At 36.9% G+C, this 21,202-nt stretch overlaps 1 protein-coding gene and 1 pseudogene across 5 annotated transcripts in view; both read left to right on the forward strand.

Moving 5' to 3' along the window:
* The window catches only part of TAOK1 (TAO kinase 1), a 204,000-nt gene that overhangs the window by 172,832 nt on the left and 9,966 nt on the right, over positions 1-21,202 (forward strand). For all 5 annotated transcript variants that reach the window (XR_005212736.1, XM_037809469.1, XM_037809470.1 and 2 more), the window contains exons 16-19: positions 3,139-3,342; positions 5,673-5,912; positions 9,499-9,711; positions 10,596-10,778. Coding sequence is in view for 4 of the 5 variants with exons in the window: in XM_037809469.1 (XP_037665397.1) it covers positions 3,139-3,342; positions 5,673-5,912; positions 9,499-9,711; positions 10,596-10,778 (840 nt within the window). In the remaining variant the exon portion in view is untranslated. The remainder of the gene's footprint in view (positions 1-3,138; positions 3,343-5,672; positions 5,913-9,498; positions 9,712-10,595; positions 10,779-21,202) is intronic.
* Positions 12,636-15,549, forward strand: LOC119513979 (annotated as a pseudogene).

A 21,202-nucleotide genomic window follows, 5' to 3' on the forward strand; every position in this document is an offset into this window, starting at 1 on the left:
GAGAGCTTTGCTGGATAAAGTATTCTTGGCTGGAAATTCCTCTCTCTCAGAATTTTAAATATATCGTGCCATTGCCTTCTCGCCTCCATGGTGGCTGCTGAGTAGTCACTACTTAGTCTTATGCTGTTTCCTTTGTATGTGGTGAATTGCTTTTCTCTTGCTGCTTTCAGAACTTGCTCCTTCTCTTCTATGTTTGACAGTGTGATCAGTATATGTCTCGGAGTGGGTTTTTTTGGATTTATTCTATTTGGAGTTCGCTGAGCATTTATGATTTGTGTATTTATGTTGTTTAGAAGATTTGGGAAGTTTTCCCCAACAATTTCTTTGAATACTCTTCCTAGACCTTTACCCTTTTCTTCCCCTTCTGGGACACCAATGAGTCTTATATTCGGACGCTTCATATTATCTATCATATCCCTGAGGTCCATTTCGAGTTTTTCAATTTTTTTCCCCATTCTTTCTTTTATGCTTTCATTTTCCATTCTGTCATCTTCCAGGTCACTGATTCGTTGTTCAACTTCCTCTAGTCTTGTACTATGAGTGTCCAGAATATTTTTAATTTGGTCAACAGTTTCTTTAATTTCCATAAGATCATCCATTTTTTTATTTAGTCTTGCAATGTCTTCTTTATGCTCTTCTAGGGTCTTCTTGATTTCCTTCATATCCCGTACTAGGGTCTCATTGTTCATCTTTAGTTCTTTGAGTAGCTGCTCTAGGTGTGTCTCTTCTGGTCTTTTGATTTGGGTGCTTGGGCTTGGGTTATCCATATCGTCTGGTTTTTTCATATGCTTTATAATTTTCTGTTGTTTTTGGCCTCGTGGCATTTGCTGTCCTTGATAGGGTTCTTTTAGGGTTTGTAGACCAGTTGAAGTCCTTATCTCTAATTTATCAGATCTACAGCTTCGTGGAGTACACTTTCTCTAACTAACCAGCAGGTGGCGTCCACGAGCCACCTGTTCTCCACAAGCCAGATCTCCCCTGCTTAGCCTTTTTGGTGAGTGGGGGAGTGAGTCTTGTGGGGCCCAATTGGTGTCCCAAGCTTGCGTGTGTAGTTGGTGTTGCCTGCCCTGTATGTGGGGCGTGTTTCTGGGCAGTCGGGGAGGGGGGGTGGCCCTAACAATCAAATCTCCCTGATGATCCTAGAGTTTTAAAGCTACTGCAATAGTCTAATCCTTCAGTTCAGTCCTGCCACAGTTTGTCTCTGCCACTGACCCACAAGTCTTTGGTATTGGCATATGGCTCCTGAGACTTGCAAGTGGGCCCCTCTTCCAGGCTGTGCACCCCGGGTCCTCTGTTGAGGGATGACTGTGCTATGTCACAGGTGAGTGCCGTCCCCCCAGGGCAGTTCTGGGCTGCTGGGCTGTGTTGGGAGGCTCCCAGTCTGCTCAAATGATGGCTGAATGGGGCTCTGTTAATTCACACTGCTCCCCCTTCCCAGCTCTGGGACATTCAGCTGAGGTTGCAGGGAAGGCTAATGTCCACGCCCAGTTTTGTGGTGTGTGCCTGTTATTTGAAGCACTTCCGTCACACTGGGTTGTCTGGGGCAGCTCTGGGCTATGGGGCTGGCGATGGGCAGGAGTGTTTCCTGTCCACCAGGATGGTGGCTGTGAGCGGACACCCCCCTTTTCTTGGGAAGTTGTGTTGTTTAGTGAATTTTCTCAGCCACTAGATTATTGCCTTTTGTCTCAGAGCTCTCTTATTTCTGCTCTTGACTTGACGTGCCCAAATTTCAATTCTTTGAAGCTTTCTGTATTGAGCTTCTTAGAGTAATTGTTTTAGAAAAAGCAAAAGGGATTTAAAAAAAAAAAAAAAACGGCCCTCCTCAGAGATCTAATGGGTTATTGAAATGCTAATAGACAAAGCAACCAGGGCCATTAAGGAAAGGTGCCCTGGGCAGAGAGATCAGCCTTGCTTCGGGATTTGCATATGCGCCTCAAGGCCTGATCTCCGCCCTTCCCCTTTCTGTGTTCACCAGAACTCCAAAAATCCTCTGCTTTTACTTTGGAGCTTCTCGTGTTGTTTTCCTTCTATGCCCGTCTCCTCTCTGCTGGGCTGGCTGCTCTCAGAGTCTCTGGTGTCTGGCCTCAGTCTATCTATGGTTGGAGTTTGAATCAGTAGAATGAGTTTCCGATGAGAGCAGCCACTGCAATTCTCCCTTCTCCTTCCTGGAGCTGACAGCCCCTCCTCCCCCGGGACTGAGCCTGGCAGGGAGGGGCGCGGGTCCCCTGGTCGCAAAAACTTACAGATTTCGCTGATCTCAGCAGTTCCACGTTTTCATGAGTGTTGTATGAAGTATGCCCAAAGACAGATTGCTCTGTGGTGTCCAGTCCACGCAGTTCCTGGCTTTTTACCTACTTTCCTGGAGGAGTAACTAAAACATACAGCTCACCAGTCTGCCATCTTGCCCCGCCTCTCCTGATGCTTTTTTAAGTTGAAAATATACTAGTATTAATTAGCATTCTTGGGTTTGCCTCAAGAGAGTATTGTCAATTTTTTCATCTTGCCTAATATAAACGCATTTTCATTAAGGTAGTTTGTGAGATGATATTTAAAATGATGTAGAAAAACTTAGATTATGATTTGTTCAGTGGATTAATAATGCTGAATATGAAATACCATTCATAACGAAAATCTTATTGTAACAATTTTGTTTAATGTTCATTTAAATTTTTGATTCTTTTATGTGGAGTCCACCCATAGTTTTGCCAAAAACTTAATATTTAGAGTGTCTGAAGTCCAAAAGTAAGACATTGTTTAACTCTATTTTAGCCCTAATTTTAATTCATATATAATTTCTACCTGAAAATACTGCTTTCTCTCTCTTCCTCAGTAGGATTCAAAGAAAGATGTTTTACTTTATTTACTAGTCATGTGCTTTTGAGGCTAGGAACCATCAGAAATGTAGCTTATGCAAAGCTAAAAGGTATCCATGTTTTCTGGTGTATATTCCTCTTTTTCTGTCCTATTTCATGGGTAACTCAAGAGAGAGGAAAATACAACCTACTTCATCCAGGTTATTGCACTGCCTGAATATTAGAGTGAAATCACAAAATATATTTGTTTACTTTTACCAAATACCAGATGGTATATTCATGTGATTAATTTTATTTTGAACTGTGTCATTTTTTATGTTGCCAGGAGCTGAATGAAAACCAGAGTACTCCCAAAAAAGAAAAACAGGAGTGGCTTTCAAAGCAGAAGGAGAATATACAGCATTTCCAGGCAGAAGAAGAGGCTAACCTTCTTCGACGTCAGAGACAATACCTTGAGCTGGAATGCCGACGCTTCAAGAGGAGGATGTTACTTGGGCGTCATAACTTGGAGCAAGACCTTGTTAGGGAGGTAAGTTTTAAAGATAGGAAATTTAAAATCCTTTATGTAAAGAATCCTTTCCTGAAAATATGCCAACCATATTCCAGCATTAGGGCCTTTGCGTTTGCACTTACTCTGCATGGATCACTCTTGCCCCAGATCGACTTATGGCTTGCTCTCTCAACTCAAGCCTCTGTTCAGATGTTACCTCCCCCAAACGGACTTTGCTGACCACAAATCCCTCTCCCTCCTTTAGATTTTCTTCTTTGTACCTCTCTCTCTCTTACACAAACTTTTTTGGGGGCACTCTGTCTTTCCCACTAGAAGTCCCAGATGTTATCTATTTCATTGTATCTCCAGTGTCTGCCCCATAGTAGGCATTCCATAAATATTTATTAAGTATACATGAATAAAAGATGTAGTAGTTTTTAAATATGAGGAAATTAATAATAGGGCATTTAAGTTTCTTTAATCTTAAATGGGTTGTCAATTAATGCATTTTTTTAATATTCATTTTATTGCGATATATTCACATACCACGCAGTCATACAAAACAAATCGTACATTCAGTTGTTCACAGTACCATTACATAGTTGTACATTCATCACCAAAATCAATCCCTGACACCTTCATTACCACACACACAAAACTAACAAGAATAATAATTAAAGTGAAAAAGAGCAATTAAAGTAAAAAAGAACACTGGATACCTTTGTCTGTTTGTTTGTTTGTTTCTTTCCCCTATTTTTCTACGCATCCATCCATAAACTAGACAAAGGGGAGTGTGGTCTTTATGGCTTTCCCAATCCCATTGTCACCCCTCATAAGCTACATTTTTATACAATTGTCTTCAAGATTCATGGGTTCTGGGTTGTAGTTTGATAGTTTCAGGTATCCACCACCAGCTACCCCAATTCATTAGAACCTAAAAAGGGTTGTCTATATTGTGCATAAGAGTGCCCACCAGAGTGACCTCTTGGCTCCTTTTGGAATCTCTCTGCCACTGAAGTTTATTTCATTTCCTTTCACATCCCCCTTTTGGAGTTAATGCATTTTTATAATCATGTAATTACTAATTGGGAAAATGTAGAAACTCATGCCATTGAAAACAGTGTTTTAAAATAAGCTTCAAATATAATATAATTGTTCAAATTCACTGATAATTAAAGACATTCAAATTAAAACAGTGGGTTCAGTTGGATAGGAAAAATTTAAAAGATTGATAACATCCAGTCTTAACAGTGGTATGTGGAAATAGGCACTGTAAATAGGGATATAAATTGATACTCTCCTTTTAGAGCATAATTTAACAGCATCTTTTTTAAGTTTAACATGTACATATACTTTGACCCATCAAATCACTTTTAAAAGCTTGTCTTACAGAAATAATAACAGGATTATATGATGTAATATGCAAAAATATTTATTGAAACTTTATTTGTGGGAAAAAAATGGGAAACACTTTAAATGCCCAGCCACAGAGGAATGATTGAAAAATTATGGTATCACAAAGCAGTTGGTTACTATGAAACTTAAAAAAAAAATGATCTTTATGTACTGACCTGGATTTATGTCTGTTATATTGTTAAGTAAAGAAAGCAAGTTACATGACTACAGTGTATATTGTTATTTAATTTTTAGAACTGTATTATTTTGAATAATAGATGTGTCACTATAAGTGTAGAGAAAGGTTGATAAATCAGCACATGCACCAAACTGTTGGCCTTTGGGGAGAGGGTTTGCAATGGCAAAGGGAGCAAGTTGACTTCTATATTATATATGTATGTGTAGTTGTTGGTTTTGATCTGAGAAAAAGAATAACAACATTTGAGCACTATGTGCTAGATACTGTTGTGAGAACTTTCCATTTGTGAATTCATTTCATCCTCACAGTAAATCTATGAAATAGCTGTATTGTTATCTCTATTTTAGAGGGTGAGGAAACTGAAGTGCACAGTGAATTTAAATAACTTATTCAAGGACTCACATCTAGTTAGCAGCAGAGCCAGGATTTAGAATATAGGCAATCTAGGTGTCAAGTCCATGTTCTTAATCACTGCTCTACTGGTTATATCTTTTATACCTGCTGTGCTGTAGAACAAAGGAAGTCCAGCCTCTTGAAATAGATTCAATATGTCTTAAGCTTATAGTGTAAAATTCTATGAATAAATAAGAAATGAATATGATTAGGAAATTTGCGTTACTACTTGCCCATTTACTTAAGTAAAAGTTATGAAACCCTTATATTTACTATTTAACCATTATTAAATCAGATGATTATGTTTCCTTGTTAGCCTGTTTCTTAGGATCTTTTTTTTTCTTGCAATAATTATACCTGTGTCTTTTATGTTACGGACTAGGAGTTAAATAAGAGGCAAACTCAGAAGGACTTAGAGCATGCCATGCTTCTGCGACAACATGAATCCATGCAAGAACTGGAGTTCCGCCACCTCAACACAATTCAGAAGATGCGCTGTGAGTTGATCAGATTGCAGCACCAAACTGAACTCACTAACCAGCTGGAGTATAATAAGCGAAGGGAACGAGAACTAAGGCGAAAGCATGTCATGGAGGTTCGACAACAGCCTAAGAGTCTGAAGGTACCTTTATTCTAAGCTTATAGACCAAGGGGAAGAAAGATAAAAGGCGTCCGTGTCATCTGTAGAAGTCCAAGGCAGATGTTTGTCATAACGAAATGGAATAAACTTTCCTTTTCATTGCAGGCAAGTTGGTGTAGTTTTAATGTGAAGTGCCTATAGTGGCAGACTTTTGCCTATGTAGCTCTCAGCAGTCTCCAGAAGAACTGTGGGAAGTGCCAGTAAATAAAAATCAAGATTTTTATTTTAATTGAATCTAAATGTCCAGTGCCTGATATTAGATGCTGATATGTTGGCTTCTCTCTGTTGTTCCACATAATACAGTTTTGGAATCTTACTTGCTCTAAATGTGATTTGTATCTAGAAAGTAAGTCACTTCTTAATTAGGACAGAAGTTAATGAATTAAAAATGCTTTTTTACCCTCTCTCCCTTCATTGTCTGTACTCCTCCAATGGGGAATAGTGGAACTATTACAGTGTTTCTCCCATTCTGCTCTGTGTTTGTTAGTATAGGTAGGACCTTGGTACAGGTAGTTGGGGCATATTTTTAAAATTAGGTTGTCAAATACATCAGAGTGCAGCAAGTTGTAATATGCCCTCCCCTGAACTAATAAGGAAAAATAAGTTTTTGTAAATATAACACCAAAGGACTTTAAAATTTATATTTTCTTTGGTAGAGGAATTCATTCACATGGTACAAACTTCAAAAGATACAGAAGTGTATATAAAGTGAAAGGTTTCTGTCTCTCCACTTACCCTCTATCCCCCTCCACCAAGGTCAACCAGAGTTAACAGTTTTAAGAAATTTTTGAATTATATGATTAGTAATAAATATTTGAAGGAATAGAATCACATGAATTTTTAAAAGCTAAAACAAAACCTATATAGATGCCATCCATGGTAATACCTCAGTTGGTCTGTACATGTCGGCATGTTTAAACTTTTATTTACATCCAATAAAGGCCCAGTTCCCTCTGTATTTCCTGTTTAAAGCCTTTTTTACAGATTTAAATTGTCTGCTATTTAATCTTTAAAACTTTTCTTGATTCTTGCCCTGCGTCACTGTGCTGGAGTGAAGTGAGTTTCATTCACAAAGGTAATAAAGAAGTTACAATAACCAACCATAACCCTGATTTTTACCCAACTCTATTCAAACAAGCTGTCCTGAACAAAATATAGAAGCAAAGTTAAGATTCTTTACCATTTCCAAGTGAACTTGAATAAAATTTCACTTTGCTATTTCTTCAAAACAGCTAATTAACATCATTTACAGAGTAGTTCTGTTGACCACCAATGTAACCTTCCTTAGTCATTGCTCAGAAAAATTGGAATTCATAATTTTTCAGATTTCTTTGATTTTGTCTTTGCAAAGAAGAGATATATAATAGTTTGTCTGCAGAGTTAGACACTGTCCCACCAATTCTAAGATTTTTTAAAACAATGTGTCTGAAATTAATTAGGTTTTAAAGCCAGCATCATTCAGAAGTAAATTGAAAGCTTGTTAGTTTTCTCTACTCATACCATCAGTCACTTTTCATTTTCCCTGGGGTTTAGTGAAGTAGTTGTTTGAAGTTAACCTCTCCTTTATTTTTCCTTTTGTTAGAGAGCCTTTTCACTTTGAAGACTTGTAAACACTAGTCTGATTTTCACAGATATTACATAGAAAGTGAGGAGAAAAGTAATGTTTCATAATCATAGATGCCTTCTTCTGATGACAGATGAGCTCAAGTTTGAAAAGGAAATTGTTCTGATAATTTAGTAGGGAAGAAAGTCACCATTTGTCTCTAAGTAGTATATCTACATACTTGCCTAATTTGAACAGTACAGACTAGATTTTAACCCCAAATCATCCATTTGTTGATCTAAGAAGTGATAGTTGCCTCTTCCCACCCACCCCATGACTTTAAAAGCGGTGGGCAGTGGGGGTGGGGGTGGGGGGTGACTTCAGTTTGAGTACTTAATGTAAATTGAATAGAATTTGTGGGGGAAGGGTGCTGTTTCTGTGGAATGAGTTTCATAAAAGCTTATTGCCTACTCTGCTGTTTTTTCAGCTGCTGTCCAGATGATGGTTAGTCAGTGTTAAATGAGTAGAGATAACTCTTAACTTCTACTTGAGCCAAATATTGAGGGGATATGATTTATTTTGGTATAAGCAATAATCTTACTCTTCTTTATTATTGAAGACAAGGTTTTCAAGGAGTTCTTTTTTTCTTATTCGGCTAGTGATATGGAAAGATTACAGTTATCTTGGCACAACATTAAAAAAAAAGGAGTGGAGACTATTATACAGAGGTAAAAGAGAATGTCTAAGTTCAATTTGTTTCATTTCCAGCTAGAAACACTTGGAAGAACTTTTGTTAACCAAGTCTAGTATCTAAGACATAGCTAAACTGAGTCTTTTTTTTTCCTAGCTAGACAGTTCTTGACCCTTCAGAGAATAAAGCCATCTGACTATGACCTAGTGCCTCAGTTGGTGAAAAATATAGAAAGTATTTTTGATGTTGTAGTACAAAGGAAAAAAAAATACCTTTTTCCTTAAAAGTATATAACTTTGGTCATATATGCATTTGTTGCCCACAGAATCAACCAATCAATATCTGTCAGTGTTTATATTAAGGTAAAAGGACTTCAGTTATTGGTTCTCCCTTAGTATAATAAATGAATATATTCTGATTCATAGCCTCCTTTGATATGCCTTAGAGAAATGTGTCTCATCTGATTACATTTTTCTAAAACCTGAGCTCATAGAAAACCTAACCTGGTTAATAATCAAAAGCTAAAGCCACAGCTCTTCTTTTTCTGAACTCAGATTATTTTATCTCAGAAATGTTATATAGTTCTTGTCTGTTACCATCACTCTAAGAAGAGGGTTGCCCCCTCCTCTGCCCCATAGCTCCTATTTGATCTATGAAAAATTAGTGACCTTGACCTTCAAGTGGTGAAGAATAAACCATCACTTAAGTATATTTCTAACTAGTTTATTCCCTTAAGGAAAAGACAGTTGTAATTATAATATTAATTACTAATGGAAACATGAAAGTCAGCCTTAAGTTTGATACTTGACACAAAAGTGGGATCTGTCATAGGTTATCTAGTTGGAGTCAAGATTGTTGTTAAAAGAAGTTGGGGCTCAGTGTCTTGGATAAGGAATAGAAGGAATATGCTTATTTTCTGAATCAAAGATGTGATAGAATATTATCTGGCAAATAAATAAAATGCTTTTATATCTGCTGCACTTAATTCATGAAAAGAATTTTGGTTTTCTGTCCATGAGTATACACATTAATCAAAGCTAATTTAAATTATCTACTCAATTCACTAAATTTACTAGTGATAAAAAAGTGAATATTGCTTGAACTCAAGTGATAAATGGGGGCTCTTTATCTTCTAATATTTTAAATTGGAGTGTTTATTTAAAAATACATAGAACCCAATGGTTTGGCCCTATAGCCAAGTGCAAAAGTACCTGCAGTCTTATCTGACCTTTTTCGTTTTTCCTCTGCCTTTCTCCTTTATTTTCAAGTAAGCATGGGGGATATCAAGTGCTGTACGTTAAAAACTATGTATGTATCTGTTTTTTTCTTCTCAGTCTAAAGAACTCCAAATAAAAAAGCAGTTTCAAGACACTTGCAAAATCCAAACCCGACAGTACAAAGCATTAAGAAATCACCTACTGGAAACTACACCAAAGAGTGAACACAAAGCTGTTCTGAAACGGCTTAAGGAGGAGCAGACTCGGAAGTTAGCCATCTTGGCTGAGCAGTATGATCATAGCATTAATGAAATGCTCTCTACACAAGCCGTAAGTTTGCTTTATTTATGGGAAACAAATTTAGTGCCCTTTTCACCACCCAAATGAAATCCCAGCAATTAAAATACTAATTGGAAATGTTAGCTCTCTTGCAGTTTGAGAAATAGTAATGGTGGTTCATATTCTTCCTGATTTCAGCATTGCTCAAAACAGGCATGATGCATATAGAATTCTCCATGATACATTTAGACATGAGGTTTTACATAGGCTTGCTGCCAGTGCCTCTCAGGTTTTTAGCACAGATCCCAACAGTTTAATCAAGATTAGAGCAGCAGCTTTGTTGAACAGTGGGCAAAAAGTAATCCTCTATTGGGAATCCATATGATCAGATTTGAATGCAGCACAAAATATTTTCTATATAAAAGGTTTGCAAACTTCTCCTTAAAGGGCCAAATAGTATGTTTTAGGCTTTGAGGGCCAGGAGGCAAAATTGAAGACACTATGCGGGTAGTTTATAATCATTTAAAATGTAACCATTTCAGAATGTAAAAACCATTCTTAGCTAGTAGACCATTAAAAAACAAAGAACAAAAACAGGTGGCTGACCAGATTTGACCCATAGGCTGTAGTTTGCTGGTTCCTGTCCTATAGTATTTCCACTGGGGAGGAAGAGATTCAGAGTTTATATCATCAAATCAGAGTTAAGAAAAATACTGTTGTTCATGTATCCTCCAAATAGCTTATGATAGATTTATCTTCATAATGTCATGATGGGTTACCGTGCCTTCCCTTTTCAGAGACCTTCACACCAAGATACAAAAGAGAACAATTGTGTAATCTGCAAAAGATTAGTTTACCTTCTGTAAAACTTCCTACTTTCCATAGGTCGTAAATAGATAGATCACGGTAGGATATATCTATTTTCTTTCTCTCAGCTGCGTTTGGATGAAGCACAGGAAGCAGAGTGCCAGGTTTTGAAAATGCAGCTGCAGCAGGAACTGGAGCTGTTGAATGCATATCAGAGCAAAATCAAGATGCAGGCTGAGGCACAACATGATCGAGAGCTTCGGGAACTTGAACAGAGGGTATCCCTCCGCAGGGCCCTCCTAGAACAAAAGGTATACGTAATAGAAAAAAAGATAATTATTCTAGTATTCACTTTTATTAAAAAAAAAAAACATTTTATAAATAATATTTTCATAACGACAAAGGTTACATTAGATTGCTTTTACAGTACCGTATTTCTTTAATTCTGTTTGTGGTAGTTTTTTTCTTTCCTTTAAAATCAGTGGTTCAGTAATGAACCTTATAATTAATGGATTCTAAAAATCAAGGGAATAAATATAATTGAGTAGCAATTGCTAGAGAAGATATGGGGTTATGTGAAGTCAGTCAGTTGAATTGTGAGTGAGTAGCTCTGGCTACATGTTCCTCACTTCTTTTGTGTGCCTAGCTCTACCTAAGGAGGTTGGAGAAAGACTTGGATAGTGAAGAAAAAGAACTGCAGTAATTGCCTGGGAGAGGCAGGGACAAAGGATCAGGAATATATACTTTACTCACACATCCTGGGCCTGGAACTATACAGATTGGTGGAAGATTACTGGGGGACAGAAGGTAAAACCAGTTTCTACACAAGTGAAAAGTCAGATTGGAAAATGTTACTTCTAGATGCATCATTATTTTTTCTGACTTATACACTCTCTGTCAGATATATTAGAAAATAGAACTAGAATCCTCAAATTTATTCTCCATCCTTCAAGGTTACCAGTGGTACTAAGGCATATGTATGTATCTGTGTGTATTTTGGGGGAGAAGGTAATGGGTAGAACATTTTGAGAGGTAAGGAAAGGAACGTTATTTGTGGTTAGAAGTGGTGGTATATAAATTGTATCCAGGATTCAGAGCTATGTTCCAGAATTCCTGAGCCATAAGTTTCCAACAGTTGATGTATTCTTAGGTCCATTGGGCATTGTTAGTTAATACTTACCTGATTGTCTTGACTATTAAAAGTTGTCACTTTTTCTGGACTACAGGCTCATAGCTTTTCCTTTGTTTCCTTCTGTTCTTGTGATAAAAATAGAATGCCCTACAAAAGACTTGAATGGACATTTCTCCAAAGAAAATATACAAATGGCCAATAAGCACATAAAAAGATGCTCAGTGTCAGTAGCTATTAGGGAAATGCAAGTCAAAACTACAAATGAAATACCACCTCACACCCACTGAAGTGGCTGTTATTTAAAAAAAAAAAAAAGTGCTGATGAGGTTGCAGATAAATAAGAACCTTAGTACATTGTAGGTGGGAATGTAAAAGGGTATAACCTCTGTGGAAAACAGTTTGTCAGTTCCTCAAAAAGTTAAACATCTGAGACATGCTACAACACAGAAGAACCTTGAAAACATTATGCTCAGTGAAATAAGCAAAGAAACGTAAGAACAAATACTCTGTGATTTGTAAAAACAAATAAATACTCTATGATTTGTCACTTATAAGAGATGTCTAGAAATAGCAAATCTGCAGAGATCTGCTAGAGGTTACCAGGGGATGGATGGGAAGAAGGTAGAAGAGGATATGGAGTGTGTGTAAATTTTTTTAAAAAGTTAAACATAGAACTATGACCTGGCAGTCCCACTTCTAAGTTTACATCTAAAAGAATTGAAAGCAGACACAGAGGTTTGTACACCACTGTTCATAGCAGCATTATAACAATAGCCAAAAGGTGAAGCTACCCAGCTGTCCATCAGCAGATGAATGGATCAATGAAATGTGATATATACTTAAAACGGCATATTATTCAGCCATACAAAGAAATGAAATTCCAGTATATGTTACAACATAGATGACTTCAGGACATCATGTTGAGTGAAATAAGCAGGGCACAAAGGGACAGATATTGTATGATTCCACTTGTGAAATAGATACAGAAAGTAGAATACAGGTTACCAGGGGCAAGGATGAGAGGGAATGGGGAGTTAATGCATAATGGGTGCAGGGTTTGTTCTGTTTGGGGTGCTGGGAAAGTTCTGATACTGGTTGGTGGTGAGGGTGGCACAATATTGTGAATATGATTAATCCCACTGAGTAGTATGTTTGGGAGTGGTTGAAATGGGAAAATTTATGTTGTATATATGTTTCCACAAGTAAAAAGAGAGGGAGAGTCTCTCCTCAGAAGCCGCCGGGCTCGCTCCTCAGACTTTCGCCCCTTTAGAAGCTGAGCCACTGTGTTGTTGTGATGCCACGTGGAAGCTGGAGCTATACCTCATGCATGGCCTCTCCGGCAAGCAGAGTACCACAGATGAGAGTTGCTCTCAGGCCAGCACCAGCAGCTCAGCCACCAGCAGCTGTCCCACTCTCTACAGTTAGCTCACCTGCTGCTGCACCCTGGCAGCCAGGTATCATGACCCATATGGCAACCACTGCAGGTGGTGTGGCTGTGGGCTCTTGCTGTTGGGTACACACTGGGTCATGTCATCACTGGAGGCTGCAATAGTGGGAGTAATGCTGAGCCCTCAAGGCCTGATAGCACTTAACAGGAGCCTCAAGGAGCCCAGCCAGCATACCTGTAGTAGCAGTTTGGCCCTTGCCACTATGAGATGAAAACGTTTTTGGAGTGTGCAGGGTAACCTTAAAGTTTGTGAGGATATCAGAAAGATGCTGAAGCATTGCAAGTTTACAAATGGATTGGCCTAATCAAGATGTTGAAAATGAAGAAATGGAAAGTCTGCCCTCAAGACCAAGTTAATTTAGCATAAAACTATAATTGATGGTGAAAGTATAAAGTGTAAAACCACCAGGTAAACCTCTCCTCTATCATTAATAACTTCCTTGCTTCAGAATCACAATGGGAGAGGATGTTCTTACTGTATAAAAGTCCACTGAGATGGTGTAGAGTTTGGGGCTGGACAAATGTTTAAAATCTCCTATTAAAAGACAAATTCTTTTTGAAAAAACCCAACTATGTTAGATGTCACCATTTCTCTGATGCAGCTGTCTTTATTACTGGCTTCTTCTATAGGTACTTTCCTCTAAAACTATTTTAATTATGTTTCTCATTCAAGGTGGAAAAGAAAAATACATACAAAAGTTTAGAAATCTAATGTGTCCCATGTAAAGATTTTGTAGATATTCCAATTTTCTTTCATATTTAAAATTCAATCGAAATTCTGTCTGTTAAGCTTTAAAATTATCACTCAAAGGAAAACCCTCTAGAGTATTTTCAGAGTGGTGCCAGGAGAAAAACATTGGTACTCTTAAGGTATGTTTGTATGCTTAGCTCCACCTAGTGGTTCAGAGTTAAGAGTGCTAATTAATATCTTAGGTACAGACATTTCAATATGTGAACCAAAGTCATATATGTTTAGCAGAGCCTAGTAAAATACACAATACCTATTGGTGAAGGTACAGTGGCACACTCATATATTGCTAGTGCCTTTTGGAAGCCAATTTGGAACTAAATATTGAGCCTTGGAAGTGTTAAGTAAATAAGACTTCGAGAATTTATTCTGAAGGAAAGAAATCTAATATAGGAAAAACGATATGCATAAATACGTTGATTATAGCGTATTTTCAAATAGTTTTAAAACAACCTAAACATCTAAAATAAGTATATAATTTTAAGTAAAGTATGGCCATACACTTAATGAATCTTATTCAGCTGCCTAAATGATTGCTACAAAGACAATATTAATATAGAAAACCACTTATGGTATGTTGAATAAAACAAACAAAATTTACAAATTACACTTAAAATCATTTCAAGTAATGCTGGTAGTGGCTAAAGTAATGTGGATAGATTGGTTCCTTTCTGATTTTCTCTTGTAATATGGTGGTTTACGTTACTTTTATAATGGAAAAATGCATTAGGTTATTTGGTATTAGAAATAATAGAAGGAAAACAACTGGTTCACGAAGGTGGTGCCATAAGATGCTCCAGGGTGCCATTCCCTCACAGAATCTTTGAACAACTGGCAAAAACTTGCAGAACCATCTTCTTCAAAACTCTGGAATACAGTTAAAGGGTTAGAGTAACTGGGTAAGTGCTGAATCAAAAACACACAGCTTAAAAATGTTAGGAGAAGCTCGTGGCTCCCTTGCTGGCTGCTCCTTCACCTACTCCCCAGGATGGTGTGGAGCCATGCTGTGCTACCATTATGGGTCCCTGGCCCAGTTCCTGAGGAGCTGGGAACCTCTTGTTCATACTGGGGTACCTCTTTTTCGGTGGTAGTCTATTGCATGTAAGTTTGAAAGGCTGAACCAGGAAACTCATTTCTGGCTCCCCCTCCCTAAGCTTACCTTGCATACAGAAACAGCTCGTAGGTACCTAAAGCAGAATAACAAACAGTTAAGTCAAAGCGGCGGTCTGGATCAAGGGATTACAGGCTTTAAGGCATGCAATTGATCGCCCAGAAATGGAAGAAGATCCTATTTCATATGGAGTAGAGGGGACATTCTAATTCCTATAAAGAGGGGGAATTCCTAAGACCACTAATCAGCTCAAGCCCAAGACAAGACATGGGTGCAGAAAAGACAGAAAGGAGCCTGCACTTCATTTTGCCTTGGGCTGAACTTCTTGATAGGAGGAGTGCACCAGACAGTTCTCAAAAAAACTGTGAAAGTGTTTTGTTTTGTTTGTGTGTTTGTGGTTTCTTTTTTTGTTTTGTTTTGTTTTGTTTGTTTGTTTTTACATTGGTTTCTTTTGTTAGCTCCTGGCATTGAAGGAAATCTCCATTGTATCACTAACTGCATATAAATTTAAGGAATAGACACCTCAGGAACTAAATCCCAGAGTTAACACATTAAAATATTAAAATGTACAGTGTGCAACAAAAGTTCATAAGACATGAATTAAAAAAAAGATCTGTTGTCTTAGCTGAAGAATGAAAAAATAAAAGATGTCAAGACAAAGAAGTAAGACATGATGGCCCATTCAAAGGAAAAAGATAATGATTCAGTAACCATCAACAAAGAAATTTGAACTTTAGACACACCAGACAAAGACTTAAAAACAAAATGATCTTCAGTATGTTCAAGATGATAAAGGGAAACAAGGAGAAAGAACTAAAGGGTATCATGAAAAATGATAAATGAATAACATGAGAATCTCAATAAAGAGATACCAAGGAGAAATACTGGAATTGAAGACTGCAATAACTGAAGTGAAAAATTCCCAGAGGATTTTTATAGCGGATTGGAGCTGGCAGAAGAAAGGATCAGTGAACTTAGAAACAAGACAATTGGAATGATTCATGCGGGGGAGCAGAAAGAAAAAAAGAATGAAAAAAAAAGTAAACAGAGCCTAAGAGACCATGGGACACTATCAAGTGTACCAATATATGCAAAATAGGAGTTCCAGAAGGAGAAGAAAAAGAGGAAGGGGCATAAGAAATATTCAAAGAAACAAGGCAGAAATCTTCCTTAAATTTCATAGAAGACATGGTATACACATTCAGGAAGCCCAATGAACCCCAAACAGGATAAACCCAAAAGAAGCATGCCAAGACAAACGGTAGTCAAACTGTCAAATACAAGGGCAAGGCGAGAGTTCTGAATGCTGCAAGAGAAAAGAAATGTATATTGTACAAGGGAGCCCCAATAAGATTTAAGTTCTGATTTCTCATCAGAAACCTTGGAGGCAAGAAGGAAGTGGGACAAAATATGTAAAGGGCTGAAAGAAAACAATTGCCAGTCAAGAATTTTGTATCTGGCAAAACTGTCTTTCAGAAATGAGAGAAAGATTAAGACGTTCCTAGATAAACAAGAGCTGAGGGAGTTCATCACCACTTCTACAAGCATGCTAAAGGGAGTTACTCAGACTGAAAGGAAAGCACACTAGACAGTGGATTTGAATCAGCATAAAGAAATAAAGACCTCCAGTAAAGGTAACCATATGGATAATTATAAATAGCAGTACTGTTATAATGTAGTTTTTTGTATGCAAAAAAAAAGTGCATAAAAAGTAATGATCAAAATATGGTTTTAGCTATACAATGTATAGAGATATTTTTAGCAAGTACAACAAAAAACTGGGGAGTGCTCACAGAGGGGTATAGGAGCAGTGTTTGTGAATGCTATTGTGTCAAATCAGGAGTGATTATTACAGATTTTGGACTGTTCACGGAATTGAATGCAGGGACTCAAATAGATATTTGCACACCAGTGTTGATAAGGGGTTGGTTAGAAATCACCATTACCATGTACCCTCTACAAAAACTTTGAACAATTATAACAGCTATCATTTCTGTACTTTTTACTTACTGGTTATATAGATAAGAAACAGCTCTTTGAAAAATAAATAGAGTTGGAACCAGAGTGAACATTTGTTGTTTCTAGATAAATAATTATTCTGTTTGAAGATTGCTTTAATCATTCAAATGAACCAAGAAATGTTCCTTTGGGCTGAGATACCAACAAAATGATAACTCGTGTACACAAGGTCTTGTTTCAACTTTTCTCATCCTCTGTGGACATTAAATTTCAACCAGATGATAGCATAAGTATAAATGCTAAATTCCATGTGACTTTTTAAAAACTTTTTATTTTGAAATACTTTCAAACTTAAGAGTTCAGTTGCAAAAATAATGCAAAACCCTATATAGAGAACTCCAGCACACTCCCACCCAGATACCCAGACGAACAGCTTTCAGCTTTTTGCCACATTTGCTCATTTTCTCCATCCCTCCCTCCTTTCATACATCCCTCCCTCCATCTTTCCCTCCCTCCCTCCACCCATCCCTCCATTTTCTAGATGTTTGAGAGTAGGTTGTATACGTTATACTCCTTGAATACATAATACTTCCCATGTACATTTCCTGAGAAGGATATTCCTCTTATTTATGTAACCACCTTAAATATGGTTATCAAATTCAAGAAATGTCACTTTGATGTAAAACTCAACAGTCTATTCCAGTTTTTTTTTAATATTTTATATGTCCTATTGTTCCAGTTTGCTAATGCTGCCATTTGCAGAACACCAGAAATGGATTAGCTTTTATAAAAGGGGGTTTATTTGGTTACAAATTTACAGTCTCAAGGCCATGAAAATGTTCAAATTAAGGTATCGACACAAGTATACCTTCACTGAAGGAGGGACAATGGCGTCTGGAAAACCTCTGTTAGCTGGGAAGGCACGTGGCTGACTTCTCCTGTTCCAGCTCCTCTCTCAGCTCCTCTCTCAGCTCCTGTGCATTCTTTAAAATGTTGCCCTTGGGGTTTTTTGTCCTCTCGTAGCTTCTCCGGAGCAAAGTGTCAGCAGAAGTCTGCTTTCAATGGCCAGCTCCAAGATGTCTCTCTTGGCCGTAGCACTGAGCTCCTTCTGTCTGAGCTCTTATAGGGCTCCAGTGATTTAATTAAGACCCATGCTAAATGGGTGGGGCCACACTTCCATGAAAATAATCCAGAGTTATCACCTACAGCTGGGTGAGTCACATCTCTATGGAAACAACCCAGTCCAAAAGTTCCAACCTAATCAAGACTAAATACGTCTGCCACCACAAGATTGCATCAAAGAACATGGCATTTTGGGGGGCATAATACATCCAAACCGGCACACCTATTAATGTCCTTTTGGGCCTTTTCTCTTTCATTATTAGATAACAGTCCAGGATCATGTGTTACATTTAATTGCCATTGTCTTTTTAGTCGTCTCTTTTTTTAAATTGTGTAAACACACATACAACATAAACTTTTCCATCTCAGCCACTCCCAAGTGTATCATTCAGTGGAAATAATAATATTCACAATGTGGTGCTACCTTCACTACTATCCATTACTGGAGATTTCCCATCACCACATACAGAAACCCTACAACCATTATGTATTAAGTACCCATTCCCCCTCACCCCTGCTCCTGGTAACCTGTATTCTACTTTCTGTATCTTGGGGTTTCCATATTCTTGCTCCTTCATATAAGTGGAATCATACAGTATCTGTCCCTTTGCATCTGACTTACTTCGTTCAACATGATGTCTTCAGATTCATCCATGCTATAACATTTATCAGAATTTCATTCCTTTTTAAGGATTTAGTTGTTCCATTCATCTGCTGATGGACATCTGGGTTGCTTCTGCCTTTTGGCTATTCTAAAAATTCCTGCTGTGAGCATTAGTGTACAAATTTCTGTCCCAAGTCCCTGTTTACAGTTCTAAGGTATGTTCCTGAAAGTGAGATTACTGGGTCATATGGTAATTCTATATTTAACTTTGTGAGGAACTGCCAGACTGTCTTCTACAGCAGCTATACCATTTCACATTCTCACCAACAATACATTAAGGTTCCTCCTGTTTCTCCACATTGTTGCTGATACTTGTTATTTTTGTTTGCTTTGTTTTATTTTTAAAAATAATAACATAGCCATTCTAGATTGTGTGAAGTGATATCTTATAGTGGTTTTGATGTTCGTTTCCCTATAGGGGAAAGCAACTCTTCATGTGATTATTGGCCATATTTTAGAGAAATGTCCATTCAAGACTTTGGCACTTTTTTTTAACTAGGTTTTTTGTCATTTTGTTGTTGAGTTGTAGGAGTTCTGTATATATTCTAGATATTAAACCCTTATCAGATGTATGGTTTCCATATATTTTCCCCCATTCACTTGCCTTTTCACTTTCTTGATAATGTCCTTTGATGCACTAGTTTTAAATTTTGATGAAGTCCAATTTACCTGTTTACCTATTTTTCTTTTGTTACTCACCTGTGATTTTTATACATGCATTAAAAGTAGTAGGATAAATGGGCTTTATTTGTTTTAGCATCTCATTAATTTTCTCTCAGTATTTCATTTAGTATCAGCATCATGATTGGTAGTTTTTAAATGAGAATTAACTGTTGGGACATCTTACAAGACCCTTCTTTGTAGAATTAAAAATATTGACTTAAAAAAATCACATTTGGTTTCAAAGAATACAGGTTAGTTAAGCCTCTCAAATTCTTAGTTATGGTAACTCTTGTCATCCTAGTGAAACCACCTTCCTAATTTACAGTAATTAATAGCATGCTTTAAAAGAAACAAGGATGGGAAATGTTATATTTTTATATATGTTACCACAATAAAAAATTTAAAAGAAATAATAAATAAGAAACAAATCTAAGGGAAATGAGGATTAATGTAACCTATCACAAATCTTAGTTTTGATTTTTATTTAATTGAACAATGTGCTCAATTTTCATGACAAATAGAATTAATCAGCAAACAAAATTGAAGCTATGTTTATGGGATAAAATGTTGACAAGCATTAATGTATCATGAGTTCCTTGAGTATTAGGGCATTCAGATCTGTTACATGTTCAGAGCATTCTCATCATTTATTAGATCCCTTGAATTAAAATAATTCTTTTTAGATTCACTAAAATTTCATTCAGAATTTTTGAAATTTTTACATGTAAAATATTTAAACAAAAAATGTAAAGTTACTTGCATCTGATATATAAATTTAATTATATATTCACTATTTTATATATAGTATATTAAAATAGTGGAAAATTATTTTTAAAATATGCAATCATTGAAATTTTAAGAATTGGAAAATATAGAGAAACATAAATAGAAATTGAAATTTGTCTTTAATTCTGCCACTCAGAAATCATGAGTTAACATTTGGTTTCCTTCTTTCAAACGAAGCATTCATGTCTGATCAAAGTCATCCTTTATATAAAATGCCCCCTCTAAATGTCTTTTATAAAATTTCAGTACTCAGAACAACGGTTTTCTTCTGAGTCCTGTTTGTAGTTCTCCATACACTTATTTCATCATTTCTCCTGCCTTTGCACATGTTCCTCCTGCTGAAAATGTTTTCCCTCTGCTGCCTTCCGCTTAGACTTCTATTGCTCCTTCAGAATCTGGCTTCTCTTTCAGCTCCTCTGAGAAGACTTCAATGCCCTACTACTCTCCCACTCCTCACCCCAATAGAGGGAATTGCTCCATCTCTTTGTATTTCTGCTGTACTTTATAAATCTTTTATTGCTTCTTATCACATTGTGTTATTGTGTTGTTTTTTTTAGATATTTGCATGTGCTTTCCATGCTAAAATGTGTATGGGCACTTTAAAAAACTGATAACCTAAGAACCAATTTGTTTTTGAACTAGATTTCTGCAGAAAGCAATGACTGTTGGCTTGATTCCTCAAATATCTTGAAACCTGATAATTTAATGCTCATTTGAAAATTGACTCATTTCTTTTTCATCTTTTAAACTTTTTATTGTGGAAATTTTTAAACATACACAAAATAAGGAAGCATTGTACAATGAAATCTCCAAGTACATATTACCCATCTTCAGCATCTGTCAATACAATGCCAGTCTTTCTCATCTGTCCTTCTCCCCACAAGCCTTTTGTTTTTTTGTTGTTTTGGTAGAGGTGGGGGCAATGTCTGGAGTATTCTAAAGCAAATCCCAGTATGGCATATATTACCTGTTCTTACTCTATGTCTGAATTTCCTCTGTTATTTCAAAAATGTCTTCTTTACAATTGGTTTGTTTGAATTGAGGCCCAAATAAGGTCCAAACATTACATTTGGTTAATAGTCTTTTAAGTCTTTTAGTCCATA

This window comes from Choloepus didactylus, chromosome 18 (genome assembly GCF_015220235.1).
Source record: "Choloepus didactylus isolate mChoDid1 chromosome 18, mChoDid1.pri, whole genome shotgun sequence".
In the NCBI taxonomy this organism is placed as follows: domain Eukaryota; kingdom Metazoa; phylum Chordata; class Mammalia; order Pilosa; family Megalonychidae; genus Choloepus; species Choloepus didactylus.